Source organism: Lutzomyia longipalpis, chromosome 2 (assembly GCF_024334085.1).
Source record: "Lutzomyia longipalpis isolate SR_M1_2022 chromosome 2, ASM2433408v1".
Taxonomy (NCBI): Eukaryota; Metazoa; Arthropoda; class Insecta; order Diptera; family Psychodidae; genus Lutzomyia; species Lutzomyia longipalpis.
The window spans coordinates 1709976-1728494 of record NC_074708.1 but is presented as its reverse complement, the minus strand read 5'-3'; the positions used below and the strand labels follow the sequence as shown (position 1 = coordinate 1728494).

The following is an 18519-nucleotide window of genomic DNA, read 5'->3' as shown; positions in this document are numbered from 1 at the left end:
ATATTAATAATTAAAAACATTCCAAAAGCTTTGAGCAAATTAGACTTTTCTTTTCTAACCAATATGGAATGTTAGAAATATCTTTTCTAGAAAAAAAAAATAAAAGCAGCTAAAAATATTTCTTATCGTCATACAAGGGGATATAATGGATTATAACTTTAAACTGTGATTAATGTTTTTAATGGCACCACTGCTATGTATTTCCAAAACATCCATATTAAATTCACTTTTAACAGAAATTATTAGTTGGTTAGGGTACCTTCGTAAAGAAATTGAGTACTTATACCTTATACCAATCCATCCAAATCCTTTTTCTAATTTTTTTTCAATAAAGGTACTTAAATTTAATTTTTTTAAAGCACTTTAACAGTTTATTTAAAAAACATTTATGTTTATTTTGCTAGGTACTACATCGTCTGCTATTTGTGCAATTAAATAAAAATTAGACATGGAATTAATATTTGGAAAAGCAATACATCATAGCCCAGCTAGCCTCTTGTGGCTGTGGCTCCTGTGGCTGCTACGGGGATCCACAGTAGCGCCACCAGACAGTCCCAATTCGTGGCTCTTTCAGTTTTAGCCGTGACCGAAATTGGCGGCCACAGGGGACCCACGAATGGTTGCAAATTGTGACCATGCAGAATTCAATGAATCTTGAAAATCGTATTTCATGTATTTAACACCAATTTAATGTAACAGAAACTTTATAATTTCAAATAGAGATTACTTAAAAATCGATATCAATCGGAAAAGTATAGAATTTTAAGAGAATTAAACATTTTTGTAAAAACGGTCACGAGAGGGTCCCAGAGCAGCCACAGCGGGGACGAGACGTTTACAATTTATGTGGAATATTAGCAGTTTTTTAGCTTATTCTTGAAAATAAAATATCTGGGCATCTTTAGTATGTTGATAACAACTGATAAATATCATTTTATCTAAAATATAAAGAAAAAAAATTTTTTTTAATCAGCCACAAATGTATAGTCACAGGGGGTCCCCTTTTTTTTGGTTCGTGGCCGCCCTGTGGCTCCTACTTTGGGAAATTTCCCAAAATAATTTTTTGAGCCACCACCGCGGCGCTAGTTATGTTGAGATATTTCTGTGTGAAAGAGAAGCACGTAAACATCATATTCCTATACTCTTCATACACATTAGAGTAGATTACTTGGTGACAGACCCAAAACGCATTAGGGAGACAAGGATAGAAAAGTGAAACAAATATATATCCGCAAGCGGTGCGCGAACCACGTGGACGGCCACTACGCGGTCACCACACGGCCACAGCGATCCTAAGAAGTGCATGACGTCACAGCGATGCTTCTCACTCACAAGAGCAATGATTCTCCGGGAGATCATTGCCAAATGAGTTTAAAATAAAAATATTAGAAAAAAAATATTTTTATATTTTTGAATTAAAATATGCTTTTACATTAATTTAAATAATTAAAAATCATCCGAAGATACTTTATTAAATTTTTCGCGTTTTTAATTCCATTTTATCAATGCTCTCTTTAATTACTAATTATATTTTTTGTGATCGTTCCAAACCAAAAATCATAGTTATTCATTTTTTAGTCAGAAAATAAATTATCTTTAAAATAAAAACCACTCAATCGATATTTAAGTACGTTCAAGAGAGAAAAAAATATGTTTTACCGCACCTACTAAATAACAGGTTAAACGTAATTTTCAATCTTAATCTTAGGTATGAATATAGGTAAAAATTTTAACACAAATATTACTGTAAGTATTTTCCTTTAGTTGAGACAATTGCAGGTAATAAATTGGTTTTATGGTATTGTACTGCCGAAAGGCTTAGTAGGGAAAACTAAAAGATTATGCTCCAGGTAGCAATTCGAGCAGCACTTGGGCATCAATGCATATGTTAATATTGGAAATACCCAAATGTTTTGCAAAAAAACTCTTAAACTTTCCAGACGCACAGTAAAATATATGAATTCATTTTGTTTGCAGAAAATTCATATTATTTAAAGTCTCGAAAACAGCGTATTTTCAGTTTTTAGTCTTTGCAATAGCTATCTATTTTACGTAAGCCTACGAGAATAATGTTTGCAATGGTTCCCTATTTAGCCCATATGAAGCACGTGGAAAAATATCATTACAAATAATATTATTTTCTTTATAATCCTGGACATTTATTGACATAAAACAATGTCAGGACCCTTCTAAAAGGGTTTAGTTTAGGTTTTGATCAATATTTTGCAATTTTATTATTTTACCCTAAAAATCGTCAATTTTAAATCATTTAATTAATAAAATTGCATTAAGGACCCGCATTTTGAGATTATTCATTAAATTTCAAGACGTAAAGTGGATATCGCATTTATTTCTGAATGGTTGATACCCCGAAAATCTGATTACAAAGTTATGATAATTCTTTGACATATTATTGTATATTTCATGAGGGAATATACCATCGCCATGCCCTCTATGTATGTTGTAGAAATATATTTTGAAAGAATATTTTTGGGATATTTTTGTGGGAAATTTTTCTGGATGCTTGCGCCGTAGCCACGAGCCATCCACAGAGGGGACGTCACAGTGACCGGTCACGATTTATTCCCCATTTGTATGTCACCTGACCGTGTGGTGGCTGTCTGGTGGCGCCACAGGGGCCACCCATGACCGCCACGGACCGCGTGGTGGCTGCTGAAGGTGTGCTGGGAGGGGAGCTACTAAAACAAAATCTTAAAATCTAACGGTAGTTATCAGATGGAATTTCTCAAATGGTTAGTGATGATTAAAAAAAAATATTATAATTTACAGTAAGGTAACAACTAACCATTATTTTGTGAATAACTCAAATTCCGTTTTACATGATTTTACAATAGGTACCTATACTATTAACTCCAGGTGTAGGAGCTTACGAAGAAATTACCAATTTACTTTCATTCGGTTTCAATTTACTTTAAAAATCAATCATTTGTCGTGAAAAAAAGAGAAAATTTTGTAATTTGACAATTTTCTTCTCAACAACTCCACATAACTATGCAGAAATTCTTTCATTTTACATGTTTGCAACATAAATATGTACAGTACATTATACCTTTGCTATCTACACATAGTATTACAAAGAAGGGCGAAAGTGCCAAAATCGTTTCGGCCCTTCCTCATTTGAGGGGAAGGTAGATGGCGCATGAGGTCTTTTTAAGGAAATTTGGGGGTAAGCGAAATGCAAGGAGGACCTTCCTCCCATTCACAAGATCATTTTGCTTTCGAGCGCTCATGGTGATCACTTGAAGGGTCGCATGAGCTGAGCGTTTTTTCTATATGGACTTTTTTCTATATGGACTTTTTTCTGTATGAACTTTTTTTTGTACCTACGATGAGTGGGTTGCAGAAGAGGTGCACAAAAAAGGGCTGAAGGAAGAAAAATGTACGTACACGGAGTTGAGTTCAGATCTTGCAACATTTTTGGTTGTACATGAGTGGGAATGAACAGAAATACATTTTCTTTCCCTTTTGCACAATGAGATCTTCCAAAGTCTTGAAGAACACAAATTTTGTCTTTTCGAGCAAAATTCTGCCTCAAACACGCTAGCTCATTCGAGACGAGCTGATATTGTTACTAACGAATTTAAAATACTCAATATAAACTTTTATTTACTTTTTTTTATTTTTTAGAAGTTTTTTCAATCTCTTTTTAAGACAACTTTGAATCAAAAATTTACTTTTAAAAGTTAGTAAAATAAAAGAAAAAAAATTAAATTAAAAAAATTGAGTTGATTGAATTATAATAATTAATCAATATTTGGCTAGACCAGAGTAATATAAATTCTATTTGTCGGTTTAACGAACAAAGTAAACACAATCTTTTATACTTTTCAGCGATGTTTCGGCATATTTTTTGTCGCATCTTTAGGATTTATAAGTGTGAAATCGTATGGATTATCGGACAGAAAAATTTATATAATAAATAAATTAGAAAAATTGGGGCTCACGATCTGACGTCTGGGGCTGGGGCAAATTAAGGCAAGATATTGTCCTCGATAGGTTAATCTAATACGATATTTTCTGTCTTACAATTTTTTTAGGCCATTCGAGGGAATATGAGTTTTTTGAGCATTTCCTATCTTTCCACTTTTGCTTTTCGTGAAAGTCGATGGATAAATATAGTCACCGATGGGGTAAATTAGGTTGATGATATTTTCCGATATTTGAAATGATTTTTCACCTAAGATATTAATTGCAGTCTCTAATCTAACCCCTCATATTTTAATTCGTTACAAATCCGTCGTGTTCTAACCACTAAAGCAGAGAATTACACAAATATATCAATCATGGCATTTTTCGAATGGAAGGCTAGAAAATACCTATCTATCTATTAATAAAGAAAGGTCTGTTTTTTGGTAATCTTCGTGTCTGTACAGCTATAGAAATCTACACCGTTTGACCGATCGCAATGAAATTTAGTGCAGAGGCTCCTTATAACAGGCGATTTCGAGTGGCCGTACATATTCCCCTTTAAACTCCATTCAAGTACATAGCCTAATTTTTAGATAAAGATTTGAATCTCTATTCGTTAATATATTCCGCCACAATAAATTTTTATCTAAAATTTGCAACTAATCCCCGCGAAGCGAGGCGAGGTAAATTGGAGCGAAGCAAGCAACTCCATACTGTTTACATTAGCGACTAAATTCGCCCCAATTGACATGTTCAGGTTAAAATAATTATACTGAGAAATCCCTTTAAGTTAGTAAAAACCACTCATCCGTTTCGTATTCTGCACTACCCAGTTAATGAAGAAATATAAAGATTTAAAAAGCGCTAAAAGAAAAATATTTAAGAATATTTTTTTCTTAACACGCGAAAAGTATTTTTGGAAGCCTCAAAAAATTCTTTTTTTATTCTTAAAATATTAATCTGACTATCTTTTCAATATAATGATGTACTCGATGTACTACTTCAAACACAATTATAAATCCTAAATTCCAAGTAGCACTATGCTGAAACATCGCTGAAAATTATAAAAAGTTTTGTTCACTTTGTTTTTTAAACGCCTTAACCCTCCGTACTGTGACCAAAACACTTACGTGTATTACAATGGGGTAGGTGACTGACCCCATAGATTTTTTTTGCAAAAAAGCAAAATCTTTCAGTCAAATGAGCTTTAATAGACTCCTTGGTACTCCCTAATAAGTCTTTTATCCATTTTGAACACAAAAATAAATTTTTCAATGGATTTTTTGATGATTTTTTTCAATAATTTTTTGAGGTTAGAATCTTCTAGAAAGAGACAAATAGTGACAAAGTGAAGAGAAAATGGAATTTTGACTGTTACAACAATTTATGAATTCCCTCTTTTTATATTTTTTCCTTATAACTTTTATTCTGGTGGTCGGATTGACCTGAAATTTTTACACAATCTTCTTAGATAACCAAAAAACTTATTTCTCAAAGCTTGGTTCTATATCTCTAAGAACTAAGGCGTAATAATTCGAAATATAGCTCTAGGGTTGGTCACCTACCCCTCATAGTATACGGAGGGTTAAACCCGCAAATAGAATTTTTCTATTATTCTGGTCTAGCCAAATATTGATTAATTATTATATTTTAATCAATTCAATTTCATTTTTTGAATTTAATTTTTTAAAATTAGATACCTATATATTTTTTTAATTTACCTAATATTTTCACGGAGTTTTCAAAATTATTATTTTACTAACCTTTAAAAGTAAATTTTTGATTCAAAGTTGTCTTAAAAAGAGATTGAAAAAACTTCTAAAAAATAAAAAAAAAAGTAAATAAAAGTTTATATTGAGTATTTTAAATTCGTTAGTAACAATATCAGCTCGTCTCGAATGAGCTAGCGTGTTTGAGGCAGAATTTTGCTCGAAAAGACAAAATTTGTGTTCTTCAAGACTTTGGAAGATCTCATTGTGCAAAAGGGAAAGAAAATGTATTTCTGTTCATTCCCACTCATGTACAACCAAAAATGTTGCAAGATCTGAACTCAACTCCGTGTACGTACATTTTTCTTCCTTCAGCCCTTTTTTGTGCACCTCTTCTGCAACCCACTCATCGTAGGTACAAAAAAAAGTTCATACAGAAAAAAGTCCATATAGAAAAAAGTCCATATAGAAAAAACGCTCAGCTCATGCGACCCTTCAAGTGATCACCATGAGCGCTCGAAAGCAAATGATCTTGTGAATGGGAGGAAGGTCCTCCTTGCATTTCACTTACCCCCGAATTTGCACCAGTCCGCGCGCCATCTACGTTCCCCTCAAAAGAGGAAGGTACGGAACTCTTGGATTTTTTCATCCCATCAGAGATTGTATTACTATATTAAATTGTTATACAATGATTATACGTAACCGGTTATTAACATTGATAATGTAGCCTTTTTCTAGGTACCGACATATTATTTTCCGTAATTTTATTTAATTGTGAATATTTTGCAAATTTAGTCAAATAAAAGAAATATTATAAAAATAAAATAATAAAAAAGCCGATAAAATAAAATGAAAAAAATATAAATGTTGTACATCAAATAGACTAAAAACGAATAAGCTTATACACGCGATTTTATAATTTACATTTAATAGATCCTAATAGTCATGAAGCATTTTGTAATATATACATGAACGTTCTCTTATTATGGCATTATATATAAAGCAGACTTTATTAATGTTTTCCTTTAAAAAAAAATGTTAGAATTGATCATGATTATTTAGGGATGACCTAAAGGTAAAAATCGTGATTTTATTGTGGACGTTAAAGTCGATATAATAAACTCTATGTTGAGTAATTTTTTTTCTTTCCAATATAAACAAAAAAATGTGTTTTTGAATCATTTTGCCCCGCACAAATTGCTCGAGAGACACACTTGTAGCAAGCATTTAGTAACAAAAAAAAAGAATTGACCTAAACCTTTAGCATTGGGTTGGATTAAAATAAAAAGAAAGAATTAATTAAGAGATTTAGTAGGTATATTTTTTAAATATTTACATCAAGATTAATTGAAAAAGAAAAATATTTACATGGGAAAAAAAATTAAATGAATAATTTTTCTTTTCTGAAATTGAGTACATACCTATATTATCTCAATACAGTTATATCATTTTCTTGATTCAGAAAAAAAACTTCTTTTTTATATTTTCGTAATAATATACTGTATTATATTTATTACACATTTCCTGAATTAATAGGTACGTAATAATAACAATGGGAAGTGACTATATAATGGAATTTTCCTCAATCAAATGTGAATAGAAGAAAAAATGAAATGGTTGGTACTTAGGAAAAAAAAAGAATGCTAAATGAATGCTCTAAAAGTGAGAAAAATATGCATATACATAGTAATAATATTATGTACATATATACATAGGTTATGTATGTATATATTTACTAAATATGTATGTAATACGAATGTATTTAGCAGAAGGAAAAGAAACGGATTAAAATTATTATATAAATATATCTCTATATAATATAATATTATTGTTAAGTATGTTGTTAAAAATAAATTATATTGAGAAGATTATGATTTTCATTTGAAGCACGTGTCCAACATTATTTTGCAATGAAATTATTGGATGAATGGTCTTTTGTACAAAGAACTCTTTTGTCAACAACGAGAACGATAAAGGATATTGCGTCAGAGAGGTAGGAAGGAAAATTCTTTTTGTTAAAACAATCAATTTATTAGGAAATACTGTACAAAAGAATTAACAACATATGCGCATTATGTTTTTGTAAGAGGCAATAATGTTTTTTTTTTCTTATTAAAAAATAATTTAGGTAAAAAAATCTTATTAATACGAGTCTATTTATTAACTAAATGATGGCGCTTTAAGAAGCTCATCTCAAATTATGTTGTTTGGAAGGAAAATTTCTGTTTTTTTTTCTCTAAAATTTGGCGAGACATTACCAATGAGGATGTTTTGTTGTCTTCGGGATGGGAAATACATACAACATTATTTTTATTTTTATTAAAGTCAAAGGGATCCTAATGGATTTAAATGCCTCTACAGGAGTATATCTACAGCATGAATTACACCATTAGTTGCGGGAATATTTGATGTAACAATATGTCCATCATTTATCTTAATTTTCCCCGTATTCTTCTGCAATGTAATTGGCTTTCCCGTGGACATGGACTCTCGAATTTGATAGAATCTCATTCCAGCTGAATACAGTGTACCCGGTGATATGTGATTCGTCACGAGGGTTCTCGCACGTTCCCTATCCGTTACCATACTATTGACTTCTTCAGTGGTCAATTTGGCAAAAGCATCATCAGTTGGGGCAAAGACTGTATACGTTTTAGATCCTTATAGTCAAAAAAAAGAAGAAGAAAGATTGCAAAAAGATTTTTTTAAATAATAATTTGCATTAGAATTTACCCTTCATTTGAAGAATCTCCGAAAGATCTGCAGCAAATACAGCACGTAGGAAGGTTGTGAATCTCCTTTCACGATCTGATTGAAGGGTTTGCAAGAGATCTCCAACAGGAAGTGGGAACATCACTCTATCGAGACCTTGTGTAACACCCTGTGGTATGGTGATATCCTGTTTATCTGGCACCACCATAGCACCATTTATTGTTGTAACCTATTGGAGAAGTTTTAAAAGAAATAAAACTCTCAAGAAAAGCTCTTCTTTCTCATGAACTAAACTGAGAAGAATAGTTAGGTACCTTCACATCATTCCACTCAGCATCATGCAATTTATACTGATTCACCCTAAGTTGTGTCCCTGCCAATGATACTCCTGTCATTTCATCCTGAAGACTGGCTATCTCAAAGGATCCCGGGATTACATGATGCAGAAGAAGCTGTGTAATACATAAAAACATTAATTTATTTAAATATTTTATGTAAAAAAAAAAATTGCTGCTGAAGAGCTTTCTTCTCACCCCACTAAGAAGACGAGGATTATTACGGAATTTTTCTTCAGCCTTTTCCGGGCCACCAAGTTGAACTAGGAGATTCTTGAAAGCTTTATCCGTTGGTGCAAAGATAGTATAGGGTCCTGTTTCATTGAGAATCGTATCGAGACCCGATTGCTTTAGATACTTCGCCATGGCATGCAAACCACTATTCTTGAGGATTGTCGACAATTCCATTTCTTCCGTATTTGTCGTTGTACCAACATTTGATGTTGTTGTTACTTGTTCAGTTGCCGAGATTGTTGTTTCAACAAGTGGAGCAGCTTCTGGGGTGAATGTAGTTGATCTGTAGGGTGCTGGTGTTGTGCTATGCACCCTAATACTGGGTGCTCCCGTGTAGTATACACTATTCTCACTACTTGGGGTTGCAATTGTGGAATATGGTGAAACAGATACAGGATTAACGTACGTACTCCTTGATGATGTTGCACGGGGCGATGAAACATATGCCGTGTCGTCGTATGAAGATGTTGAAGAGAATGTTGGGCTAACTGGTGCAGAGGAGCTTCTCACTGGAGCCTCCGTGGTAGATACTTCTTCTTTTGGAGGTGGTTGGTATTGAACTTTATTTGATGGTGGTGGCAATTGAATTTCACCCTTTTTAATCTTTTCAATTATATTTTCAACTTCAGTCCCCGACGTATGGGGTTCCTTGTCACCATTTCCCTTTACACCCTGTACTTTGTAAGTTCCATCTTGTTGCTCCTCGAGGTAGACAAATGTGACCTTCTTCTGCGGTGGCAGCTGAGCCACTTCTTCCAAATTTCCATCAGAATTTTGTTTGATTACTTCAAAATTTGCCCCAGGCGGGAGGACACCACCTTTAGCTAATGCATCATAAACATTAACAGGTGCTTGTGGGGAACTTGCAAGTTGCGTGAGGATTGACTCCCCATCTGCAAGTGGTGTGGCATTTTTAATAAGATTCGGATCTGTCGTTCTTATCACTTGAACCTTCTGTCCATCCGGCAGCACCAGATCCATTGATGTGTAGTTCTTTCCCTGTGGTAAATCCTGTGGTTGCTCCGCAAGGGCTAACTTCAATTGCCTTATGAGATCATCTCGACCCAATCCTTTGCCAACTTTTGCCTTACTCTTGGCCTTCACCGATGATTTTTGTTGTGTAAAAATCCTCTGACCCTGTAGCAATTGCTCCAATTGTTCCGGCGTTGATATTGTAATTTCTGACCTATTTTTACTCCTTTTGGTGGTTGTGGGTAAAAATGCAACTGTCGATGATTCCGTAGCTGCGGACGTTGTGGGTGTTGTTGGATGAAGTTCATGGTACTCCTTCAGAGCTTTCTGAAATGTATCATGTTCATGGGGAGCAATTGTACGGCTATTGGAGTATCGTGGTGTAAGATGGGGTGGAAGAGTTTGTTGTTTCGCTTTGTGCAATGATTGCAATTTAATTTGTTGCTGTGTCTGTAGGAATTCCTGATGGAGCCTCTGTGCCTTTGCTTGTTGCTTCTGGTAGTGCTTCTGCACAAATTGCTCTTGCTTCTGAATGAGTCGTTCACGTTCCCTTAGGTCACGCAGACGCTCTTCGTCTGTACGCAAATCCCGGAAAACTTGCTCCTGCTGCAGCAATGGGAGTTGCTGGAAGCTTCCAAGTGGTAGCGTTTGCTGAGGTAATGGCTGTTGATTGAGGAGTTCCTGTTGATTGGGGATACCCTGTTGCACGGGGAATTGAATATTCTGTTGCTGCGTGAGTAGTTGCTGTTGATCGACAAGTGGTGGAAATTGTGGCTGCAGCAGCAATTGATCGGGATTCCCGGGAATTTGGGGTTGTGCAAATCCTCCTTGACTCTGTAATGACGTGAGAGTTGGTAATTGTTGGCCAAGTGTAGGTGAAATTTGAATTTGATACTGATTCGATGGGAAACGCACATTTCCAAATGGTAATGATTGATGCACCTGATTCTGTACGCTGCGCTGAAATTGATTCTGTGGTGGCACAGCCTGTCGCAATGTTTGTGTTTGGAAATTTGGTACAAAATTGGTCTGTGTATGGTGCTGGTGTATAGAATTTACTTGTCTTGTTGGCAGAATACTCCTATATGTGTTCTGTGATTGTTGCTGTGCAAGGAGAAATTGGTTTCCCTGACCCCCATTAACTTGTCGATTTTGCACGAAAGCCGTTTGAGGGGGGAAAGCAACAGAAATTGATGGTTGCTGGAAGAAGGTTGTCTTTCCTGGAATACTCGGACTCTGGGGAATATTAAAGCGATGCTGGTGCTGTTGAATATCCGAAAGGATATGTGTTTGCTGGACAGGTGTTAATTGTCTTCTCGATGCCTGATTCGGTGTCTAAATAAGAAAAGAAAAAAATATTATTTTCTTATTAATTATGATGAAATTAGTAAATTTGAGACTTTGTACGATAAATTAAAATTGCATAAATGATGCTTCATCATTACATTTATATAGGAAGAGAATTACTATATACCTAATGTACGACAAATAAAGATGACTAACGAGTTAGGTAGCTTTTCTAACACTTTACCATTTTGGTCAGTTTGGTATTTATTAATCCTTTGGAATTACATAATTTCGAATAAAATACTAACTATTCTCATGTCATGTGCGTATTTTGTGTGCTTTAAATTGCGTGTCGTAACAATCTTTCAAATTACATCCGAGATGGACCTGAATAAACTTTCTTTGCTGTTCCTCCACAGGTGTACCACCAACTGGAGGAATCTTTTTTTTGTCTTTTCTTTCTTTTGTGTCCACGAAAGAGTTGATGAAAAAGATGTAATTTTCGACGGAAATTACCACATCTTCCGCAATGAGAAATAAATAAAAACATATTAATTTGGATATATATGCGGAAACAGACATGAATGGAAATAATAAGCTCTCCTCAATGGACACTTTTTTTTCACTTTATAATTTAATATCTGTGCCGCATACAAAAGGTAAACTTGCAAACTTAGGTAAAAGATGAAATAATGTTTGGGAAATTTATATATGTATGTATGCATGGCAAAAAACTGAACGAAACGAAAGTGAGATGAAAGTTGATGCACAACGAACGGGTGAGGCGCAGAGGTTTCTTCATCATTTACCTCTCAGTTTAAGAGCTCTTATCCTAATATTTATTCGATAATAATGTATGTATTGCACTACATGTGAGAGTACTATATTTATACTATTTCATAATGAAAAAAATATTAAACATAAATCCTTTAGGAAACTCCAATTAATTTTTAAAGGTAAATAAAATACTATTTTTCTTTCAACACCAATAAGCATAATGTTTATGCTAAGCTCTCATCTGCTACATATAGTGGAAAAAATTAGTATAATTAATTTTTGTAAATTTTATCATTTAACTACTAAAAGCTTTATCTTGTTATTTGCTTTTAAAATTTAAAACGATGGCACATTCAGGAGGAATGGTCGCTATAGCGTGCTTGCTTCAAGTTGAATTTGAAAGCTATAAAAACTGTGAATAGGAATCTTATTTCCTTTCACTTTTAGCACAAATCTGGAAATTGCAGACATCACAAAATAAAATACATAGATAAGTGTACATATACAAATTTATTTCGTAAACGTGCGCACTAATCAGTAAAAACTACGTACCTAATGGAGAAAAAAAATGATGTGCACATGTCACACAAGAAAATTGCAAAAAATAAACGAATCATCAATAGCATAAATTCCTTTCCTACGTGAGATTTACACACATATTACAGAAATTTAACCAGGCGTCCCCACTGTCGCTATATATACTATACGACGCAGTTGTTGAGAAAGAAAAGAAGAGAGTAAAAGAGTGTGATGTACTGGGAAAATAGAAGAAAAAGAAATGAATATTAATGAGCTGAACAATTTTGCACCGATTATTATCTTTTCATTAGATGTGATTTAAAAATATTGTTTTCAGTTAAGTCTGTGTGGAGAGACATCTTCTCACGCGATTCTATTCAGTTGAAAATGAAAGGCTTTCCCAATAAGTTCACTAACCCAATTTTTCATTTTATATATACCTGTGCATATGTATTGTAAAGCAATCACATTGAAATGGTATAAATTCTTTCGTTAGCAACAATTTAATTCTTTCTCATTTTTTTTCTTAAAGTAAATAGTTTGATTGCAATTATTACATTTTTATCTGTAAAAAAAAATCATACAAATTTCCTTTAAAAAAATATTGGAACGTGTTATTGTCACCTCACAGGTATTTTTTCTTTTAATAATTATTTTATTTTATTTGCTAAAGGTAAATGAACAAGTATATTAATCTTCAAAAAAAAATTTTTTTTTTCGAAAATACTTCACAAGACCCCGAATACTTTCTCTCCTCATCTTCAGCGATTGCGGTAGTTGTGAATGCTAAAAAGCTGTTTCAATATATTACACTGTTTGTATATACGTGGTATGTGATATATTATATATGTATATTGCTCCTTTAGTACCTGTTATCTGAAAAGCATCATCAGAAACTGTGTAAAAAAAATGTTAATGGAATCGTATAACGAAAGAGAGAAAGATTTAACGTTTTACCTGTTAATAAAAAAAAGCAATATAAAAATCCACGATGGGTAAGTCGAAGATATATAAATGATATACCTGATGATCTTTCAAAAACAAATTAAATAGCATGAAAGCATTTTTTTTTCTTTTAATTTAATAAAAGACAAACGTCTTGCAATAAACACTATATTGCCAATTTTCTTTACATTGACAAAGTAGCATCTTCAATGGGATTTAACCTGAATATATTGATGATTTAGCTTTAGTTTGGCATGAGGCATTATCATATGGTCTAAGGTAAGATGACAAGGTTTTTAAGTTATATTTCAAGCTTAAATTTGTGATTGAAATATCATTAATTTGAACACTTTAAAATCTTTTTTTTTTTAGTAAGAAAAACTACAGCATCACGACATTTGAGAAATGATTTCTTGCTAGATTTTTCTTCTCACTCAGCATTGAGGTATCTATCTTAACACTAATGCAGGCAACTGGGTCGATGCTTAATAGGCCAATAATATGCATAATGTATCGTTGATAATTTTTAAATTAAGAAAAAAAAAACTTTATGGAATTTTTAGGTGCCATACCGTACAACTCTGGGTTAGTGTGACATTCACTTTATGAGACGAATATGCTAATAAAACATTAAAATAAAATTACAATATTATACTAATTTATCTACTCTGCGAGTAAAAGTAAAATTTCTACCACGATCTTCTTTTTTTTTTACTTATTTCTTTTTTTGCTGTGATTTTATTTTATTTTATTGAATTTTCATTATTAATTCGATTAATTGATTGATCCATAATACTATCTTGTCGCTTTTAATTGATTACAGATAACCTCAGATCAATTAAAGATTAATCCAATTGATCCATGAAAATGAATGAGGAATCTTCTTCTTTACTTTATTTTTTTTCCTTTGAAATAAAAATTGTAAAATACTCATTATTGATTGTATTAGTAAATTAGCAATTTATGTGTATTTATACATTGTAATTGGCGTAAGAATTCAGTTTGTGCAGCAATTAACTTTGAAAAAAAAGAGCATCTGTGAGATTTTTATTTTGCACTGCACATCTTCGCTCTAAATAATGTTGGGTCACGCTATTTTGAATTCATACCACCAACACATCTTTGGCATCTGCAAGAAAATCTCCTCATCGTGCAATTTCCAAAAGTTGAGCAATCAAAGTCTATTTTCTTTGTTATTTTCTCCGTATTATACCCTAACTAATGTTTAATTTTTTTTACAGCTATACATTGCAATGAAAAAAATACTTTTTACTTCATTAAGAATATCTGTGTGTATAAAAGGAAAATTGTGGGAAAATTTAGATTTTTTCTTCTTTAAAAATAATCTAGAAGAAAGGAGAGCTGCGAGGGAGAGCAGGGTAAAGAAAAGCTTCTCAGGGGTTTAGGAAAAGCTCAAAATATCATAGTTCTCTGTTAAATAGAGCAAAATGTCCTGAGAAGAAAATTTAAAGCGGAAAATTTCCCTCACCAATGACCTATAAATTTTGCTCTATCGCTATGGAACAAGGGGAGTTTATCTGGATGAAATTATTCGGATCTTCGGAAATATTCGGATAATTTGTCAAGAAAATTCAAATATAAGTCTAAGCCTAAAATGCTAAATTTAAGCATAAAAACATTTAAATTAAACGGAAAAGTAGTAGATTCAACCGGAAAAAGAGACTAAACACAGCACAAATTGAGGAACAAAACTTTAAAAAAAAAATCATTAGAGTCTAAAAGAGAACTAAATTCAAACGGAAAAGCAGTAAATTTTTGCTAAAAAGTAATAAAATGAACCCAAAAAAAAGACCAAATTCAAACCAAAAAAGTCCTAAATACGTTTTTGGATATTACGTTCGGTTTTTAGAAAAAGATATTTATGTAAATCTTCGGAAATATTCGAATAATTCGCTTGAAAAACCAAAATATTCGCCAGATAAACACCCCTTGCAATGAAAAATGCAAAATCTTCGATTTATCCCCAATGCTTTTTTTTATTTATTAAAAATGAATAAGACATATTTCCTAATTTTTTTTCTCCATAGATGACTCATGAATGTACAATGGGTCCTTTTGATAAATTCAAACTATTCCATTTAAGTACAATCATGCATTTTTTGTGTGGTTGAAACAAAAAAGGTAGATCACAAAATAATGTAGGAGACATGGAGCATTATTATTATTGAATATCGTGAAGATCGTGTTCCTAATAAATTTCAGCAAAAAAAATCACTCTCACTTTTGTAATGGTATTGAGTATAGATAGATACCTACAAATCTTCACATTGTGTTCATCTTGTGCTTATTTTCTTTCTTATTTGGTGATATTTCGACATTTTCATCCAGCGTGCGAAACTTCATGTCTTTCTCCAAACAGATGTAATGTCTATAGCTATATACTTATATATGTATAGTATGTTTACTTATGTACATAGCATACTATATATGTATATAAGTAGGTATATTGAAACTGCCAACTTGATCATTGTTGACCACAGATCCGTATTTATTATACGACAAAAAATATATTCAGAAACTATCTCCGCGTTAGCGAAAAGAAAGTGAAGAAGTTTCATCGGTATTCGCACAAATATTATACCTACCAATCATGAAAAAATTATGCATATAATATGTCTAAAGGAGGATTTTAATTTCCTCTTTAGCCACTATTTCAAGATCATTAATAAATATTCTTCGAAACAAAACTATCCGTTGTGTTAAAAAAATAAAATGTTTCTTAGTCAGTCTCAGAGATTAATTTCTATCCTTGCATGATCTTCCTTCTCTCCTTCTTATTAAAAAAAAACAATCTAAACCACGTGGTTAATATCAAATTAAGCTTACGCACTTCGAGGCAGCAGCAAAAAAAGCCCCCAGAAGAGCACAAAAGAAAATTGGTGAAAAATGCCAATTTCACTCGTAATTATACAAAATCACAGTCAAATACATATTGTCCATAAAGTGGTTGGAAGTTTGCGGTGATGCGACGAAAGAAATATATTCACTGCACTGTGAGAAAGAGTCTTAGCAGAAGATTTCTTTTAAATATATACCTATATGTACGTACATAATAAGTGTGTGTATGTGTAAATTTGAGAGGCTTTCCAACGGAAGTATTTAGGTTATTGTGATTAATAAAAGATCCAATATAATCATTTTATTCCTTGTACGGAATTTTGATTCTTTTTCTTCTTTCAATTAAATTCGTCCTTTTACATGAAGATTATTTTCTGTTTATATGTAGCATTTAAATAGGCAGGTAAGCTTAATTACTTTTTACTATTTTTCACTTTAATATAAAATATAAAAAAAAATCGTTGATTTTTAAACTTTTTTTGTGAATTTTCAGCATAAAAATAAAATAATAAAATACCCTAAAATAGATTTAAAATAATTTTATATCACGTGCTAAACTAAAAGCCAAACATTTTCAGGAAATTTGTTAACCTGTTAGACCATTATATGTAATTATGATTAATTAAGAAAGCTTAATCATTCATGAGTGCTTTTGGTTTAAAATAACTGCATATCATACCTTTCATTTTTCAAGAGCTTTTAAGGTTTAAATAACTCCACGTACGTCATAATTTATAGAATTTATAGAGGAAAAAAAAAACCAAAATTAGGATACAGAAAAATTATTTTATTCGTCATGGACGAATGAGAGGCATTAGAAGTGAAGAAGAAGAAATTAAAAAGAAAACCTTAACGAACGAAAGATGATGAGCAGTGGAATGCTGCAGAAAATTTCCCCACACAACCCACATACAAATAGTTGATGTTTCTCTTTCATCAGTTTCGCGTTTCTTTCTAAAAAGGAAGCAAAGAGATGGTTTTGGTACATAGTATGAGATATGTATGTACCCCTATAATGTACATAATATTGTATGTATGTAAAGTGCATTTATGTTAATCGGTTTGTAAGCAAGTGGCCATTATCAGAAGCTGCCTTTGAGACAATGAATACCTTGCAGTAGGTCAAGATGAGACGGAGAGCATAAGGAATGATATACCCACTACTATGTATATAAAAGAGAATTTTCACGATGTGAAAGATACACGATTTTGATGACCTCTGAGATCAATTTTTTTAAAAAATATATTTTCACTATTGCGTGGATAAGAAATCACTTTTATTTTTTAAATAAACAGAAAAAAATCCTTTTTGGTACAAGAAAATATTTCAAAAGAAAAGAGCTTTTGATGGAAAAAAAACTTTTGCAGCAAATTTCATTGAATTCTTACATTTGGAGAAGATGGTCCAAGAGGTTGTGGTGTTGACGATGCTATCATGCAGCAACATAAAATAATTAGCCTGGTAATTAAAGTCATGTTTTGTATTCCAGAAGAACCACTTGCACTTTGTACCATAAAGAAAAAATATTTTTATCACAGCAAAAAAAATTGGTATTGCATGTACCACACAAATATTCACAGACAGTCACTTTCTTCTTTTACTCCACAAAATGACAACTCAATTTTTTTTTCTGTGTGTGGTGAGTGCCAAGATACGGAAATGCAAAAGATGCTGAACACCAATTAGTTTGGAAGATGGAGTAATCTGCAGATTTCCCACAGAAGAGAGTCTCTTGTTACCTTTCCAACCGACGTTCACACATGAACTGAATGGATAGTTGGAAGATTTTGTATTAAAAACTTCTTTCTCTTTTTACCAACGAATTAAACGTGAGCACGAGAGACTCTCGCGATAGCACGACTCTCACTCTAAAAGAGAAAAAAAAGAGCTTATGGAGAAATAATTTGTGAATGCAAGAAAATTTTTGCCTGCTGGAAGGTAAACCCATCAACGTCTTCGCGATGGTCTGTCTTGTTTTAGTAGGAATTTCTTCTATGCAAATGCTAGAGAAAATCATTAAAACAAGCACAGATTGGTAATATCTATAATCGTAAAAAAACGAACTTAAACATTCTTCAGGATTAAAACTTTGAAGGAAGGGTTAATTTTTTTTTATTTTTATCGTTAATTTTTCAATCCTTGATATTTAATTTTTTTTAACGAATGACGTTTCTTTTCTAAAATTCTATACTAGGAGAATGTTTTTTTAACACCCTGAAAAAAATCCTAGACTTCCTGA

General features: G+C 32.4%; 1 protein-coding gene across 2 annotated transcripts; it reads right to left on the bottom strand.

The window, feature by feature from the left end:
- Positions 1–7648: 7648 nt before the first annotated feature.
- Positions 7649–18246, bottom strand: LOC129788530 (uncharacterized). Of its 2 annotated transcripts, XM_055824669.1 has the most exons (6): positions 17669–18246; positions 10808–11227; positions 8885–10726; positions 8666–8803; positions 8373–8580; positions 7649–8299 (listed from the first exon to the last, which is right to left on the bottom strand). In XM_055824669.1, exons 1-6 carry the CDS (start codon positions 17792–17794, stop codon positions 7995–7997), a joined length of 3039 nt encoding a protein of 1012 aa, XP_055680644.1. In that variant the 5' UTR covers positions 17795–18246; the 3' UTR covers positions 7649–7994. The 2 variants fall into 2 exon arrangements, with proteins under 2 accessions (XP_055680644.1, XP_055680643.1); XM_055824668.1 differs by having other exon boundaries at positions 8885–11227.
- Positions 18247–18519: the final 273 nt, after the last annotated feature.